Source organism: Nicotiana tomentosiformis, chromosome 2 (assembly GCF_000390325.3).
Source record: "Nicotiana tomentosiformis chromosome 2, ASM39032v3, whole genome shotgun sequence".
Lineage (NCBI taxonomy): Eukaryota > Viridiplantae > Streptophyta > Magnoliopsida > Solanales > Solanaceae > Nicotiana > Nicotiana tomentosiformis.
In genome coordinates this window covers 137,516,513-137,520,884 of record NC_090813.1, presented here as the reverse complement: position 1 = coordinate 137,520,884, position 4,372 = coordinate 137,516,513, and the positions used below count along the sequence as shown (strand labels likewise).

General features: G+C 37.7%; 1 protein-coding gene across 1 annotated transcript; it reads left to right on the top strand.

The window, feature by feature from the left end:
• Window positions 1–424: 424 nt before the first annotated feature.
• On the top strand, window positions 425–4,145 carry LOC104110772 (uncharacterized). Its single transcript, XM_070196146.1, has 4 exons — window positions 425–696; window positions 2,039–2,662; window positions 2,769–2,944; window positions 3,065–4,145. The coding sequence occupies exons 1-4, from the start codon at window positions 692–694 to the stop codon at window positions 3,661–3,663; spliced, it is 1,404 nt and encodes a 467-aa protein (XP_070052247.1). The 5' UTR covers window positions 425–691; the 3' UTR covers window positions 3,664–4,145.
• Window positions 4,146–4,372: the final 227 nt, after the last annotated feature.

The window sequence follows — 4,372 nt, the reverse complement described above, 5'->3', positions numbered from 1 at the left end:
CAAACGCACTTAATGTCTAAGATGTGAATGATTAGGTTTCAGACCTTTTGTTAAGGAGCTAAATCCGTTTTCATTTGGCCTCGACTTTGTTGAAAAGGCCTCCTTAGTCGTAATCTCCCATACCTAGTCACAAAGCCAATCTCACCAAACAAACGCGCCCACCTATAGTCTTTCGCCTAATGTTTCATTTCTGACTTCCACTATAACGACAATAACAAAAACAGACGACAGTTTGAATTGCATTGTCCTATGTTCAACTGGGTAAATTTTGCATTATATCAGATATTTAATTTTCGTATTAACAAAGTATGCCATGTGCTATGATCCATGTATAGTTTAGACTATGTTTGAATATTGAATATTCTATGCTTATAAGTTATAAGTAAGATCAGAAGTCGCATCCCATTTGCTTACGCTATTCCTTTGAGGATATCGTAGCAGAACTTTCTCTACTCCCACGTTAAATGGTTCCCTACCAAACCTAGCACGTGCATTTACTCGAGTTTAACAAATATGTATACAAAAGTTTATGAAAATTAACTATGGTACGTATTAGATTATTCATCCACTCCACTGGTTTAAAATTGTGATTTTTCCTTCACTGACCGTGGCTTACGTATGAGCTTAACTGCTTGAGTTTCCAGATTTTGTCCTGCAATTTTCAATCTGCTACTCTAACCACATTCATACCATGAGGTTAGCTCCACTCTTGTTTCTTTTATTGATTTTCCTAATCTTACATTGTGTGTTAATTGTACCATCAAATTTGTTGTTTCCTTTTAAATTTATTTCTGGTTTGATTCTGGATTAGACTTCACTCTCTCTGATTGTTTTTTTTATACAACTTGCAAATCAGATATATGTTCCACCATTTATTACTAGTTGTTTAGTTAAGATTAATTGTTGCTTTTCTTTGTGCTTTGAAGGTGTTTGATTTGATTCTGAAAGTTGTCAATAAGCTCTCTTTATGCCATTAGATTGGTATTTAATGGAAGTTGTGGAGGTAGAGCTTGAACTTGCATGTGTAGGCTGTTGAATTATTTTTAAAAATATATCGTACTCCATAATTTTACTTAGTTTGGACCTACTTCTACAAAATACTAGTAATATTGAGTGCATCAACGGACTTAAAATGTTAATCGGCCTCTCTGTAATGGACCTTTAGTCATCATTAATCAGTAAAATTGTAAGCTTCAGTGCCCATTTTCTTCAGTTTCCTATCAGGGTTATGATACCGAAATCATATGAACACATTTTAATTTGATATTTTCATTTATGGGTAATGCTTACTAGATTTGATATCCTGTGAATTGAAACTGACTCTTTAGTGGATCTTAAGGGATTATATATATTATTCTCTTTTAAACACGCTGCATATAGTATCAAGGATCAGAGGTCTCAATTGGATCATGTTTATGCATAGCTGAAACTAAAAATTTGGACCTCTTAATCATTCTCCATTTGCAGTTCTCTTTGTCGTGCTACTTCTTGTACGCCGTTCTCTGTGGTTGCCCTCTGATCAATGGTTTAAGTTGCTTTTCTTGGATTTGCTCCCTAAATCATTCGAGTCTCACCTATATATAGTAATGCAATCCCCGTGTGAGGATTTGCTGCTCATTCATTTAATTGAATGTCTGATGGTCTGTAGTAACTCTTCTAGCAGTTTTGATTTAACAAGAACAAAGTACCGATGTATTAGTGAAACTGTTTCAGGATTTTTGGTTCAAATTTTTGCCTTGACCCTTTGATGTGGCCTTTCAATAGCATATACTTTTAGTGAAATTAGTGGTTACCTGATCAACTATCAGTGATAATGCCAAATAATCATGTCTAATCACTTGTCAAGTAATCAACCCAATTACATTGAATGTATGGCTTATGGTGTTTACTGAGCATGTTTTGTGTTTGTTGTTATAGCCATATCCATGTGACCAAGCTTTTTTATCGTAAGATACTCCTTGCACCAAACGATGTTATCCCTCTTTGTTTTAGGTACTATTTTCTTCTGATTTGAATGTGAAATGTTGATCCATTACAGATCAAGGAGATTTTATGGGATTTCTCTTTCCCTAATCATCATCAACATGGCTGCCATAATGGAGCGTGCTGACGAAAATCTCCTTCCAGCTGTTTACAAAGAAATCAGTGAAACTTTTAAGGCAGGGCCATCTGATCTTGGTTATCTCACATTTATAAGGAATTTCGTCAAGGGAATTGCATCACCAGTGGCAGGTATTTTAGTCATAAACTATGACCGTCCCCCTGTTCTTGCAATTGGTATCCTGTGTTGGGCACTGGGTACTGGTGCAATGGGTGCTAGTAAGTATTTTTTTCAGGTTGGATTCTGGAGGGCAGTAAATGGCTTTGGACTGGCTATTGTGATACCTTCACTACAGTCCTTTATAGCTGATAGCTATACGGATGAGGCTAGAGGAACTGGATTTGGTTTTCTTAATCTTATTGGAACGTTGGGTGGGATAGGAGGTGGAGCTATTGCTACAGTTATGGCCGGCTATGAATTCTGGGGCATTCCAGGATGGCGCTTTGCCTTCGTCATGATGGCAACATTGAGTAGTTTGATTGCATTTCTTGTATTCAAATTAGTTATTGATCCAAGAAGAAGAACCAGCATAGAGTACGATATTGCAAAAAATAGTGACAGGTAGGGTTGCTTGTTTAAGTTACATTAGATTAGTCAAAGACATTGTAGCTTCATGTCCCATGCTCTAGTTAACCATCCTTTCACTCTTTTTGCGATCCTGTTTTAGGAAGGACTTGATAGAGAAGGGACATACCAATTCAATGTCGATTTGGATGGAGTCTTGGACAGCCATGAAAGCTGTCATGAAAGTGCAAACGTTTCAGTGCATTGTTCTGCAGGGTCTGGTTGGGTCTTTACCTTGGACATCTATGGTTTTCTTTACATTGTGGTTTGAATTAATTGGTGAGTAGCCTGTATTTCATGTTTAGTAAGGCGCCTGCTCTTTTAATAGCCAATGTTGATTGTATTAATTAGTTCATGACTATGCACTGCATCAATAATAAACATGATATGATGATGCAGGTTTTGATCACAACAGTGCAGCAGCACTAGTCGGTCTATTTGCTGCTGGATGTGCATTAGGGTCCTTTTCTGGTGGTGTCATTGGAGATAGAATGTCTCGCATGTACCCTAATTCAGGGCGTATCATGTGCGCGCAATTTAGCGCTTTTATGGGCATCCCATTCTCATGGTTCCTTCTTCGAGTTGTCAACCAGTCCGTGAGCAGCTATTTCACATTTGCTGTGACTCTATTCCTGATGGGACTAACAATCAGCTGGAATGCTACTGCTACAAATAGTCCGATGTTTGCTGAAGTCGTGCCTTCAAAGCACAGGACCATGATCTATGCATTTGATCGCGCCTTTGAGGTTTCATTTTCTTCCTTTGCAGCTCCAGTTGTAGGAATTCTTGCAGAGAAACTATATGGTTATGATTCCAAGTCTGTTGATCCGTTGTTAGGATCTGCAAAAGAGGCCTTAGCATTGTCAAAAGGCCTATTCTCAATGATGGCAGTGCCTTATGGTTTATGTAGCCTATTTTATACTCCTTTGTATTGGACATACAAGCAGGACCGTGAGAATGCAAAAATTGCAAGTATAAAAGAAACAGAGCTGATTTGACAATTACACCTCTTCGCTTCCTTGTCGGTGCTGAATCGTGTTGATGTGGTTATTATGGCATCAGAGATTCTGAGCACTCCAGTGTTATAGCAGTTTGCTAAGCATGACTGGTGGTATCCACCAGAAGGTGATCTGCTGATGGAAGCTAGGATTTGCATGTAGAGACGAATTCAGGACTTAGAATCAGTGTGTTCAAAGTGCGTGCAATCTTGTAATATGTATACATTTAAAATTTTGTTTTGCATATGTACACATAGTTCAAGCTGAAAGCAATGAGTTCAATTGAACCCATAGAATCAGTGTGTTGAAGTGAACACATAGCTCAAGTTGCCAATATAATTTTTGAAGAAAATAGGACACGATATGTTGCAACGTGCAACATCTTGCATGTTTTATTACATATCTGTGGGCTGTGGCACTGAAACTGTAAATAGAAAGAAATGCTATAATGTCTCAGTAACTAAACATGTCATCTGGTGAAATTCCGTTTCTTCTTTCAAGTTTATTGGTATTTTTCTTTCGCTTCCTCTTTCTTTTTTGCCAAATTGTTCGGCCACACGTGACAATGGTTAGTCCTTTCATTTCTTTTCTAGATGGAATACTTGAAACCACCTCAAAACAGTGATTGTACAGAATGTTTCACTACACATGAAATACTAGTTTTCTGTGCTACTATGGTGTACATGCATGGTAGCTAGTTTCCTTGGTG

Excerpts from the sequence above, each read along its gene's own strand:
- LOC104110772 (XM_070196146.1), top strand. Across the intron at positions 2,663-2,768 it reads ATTGCAAAAAATAGTGACAG|GAAGGACTTGATAGAGAAGG; the intron begins GTAGGGTTGCTT and ends ATCCTGTTTTAG. Across the intron at positions 2,945-3,064 it reads ATTGTGGTTTGAATTAATTG|GTTTTGATCACAACAGTGCA; the intron begins GTGAGTAGCCTG and ends ATGATGATGCAG.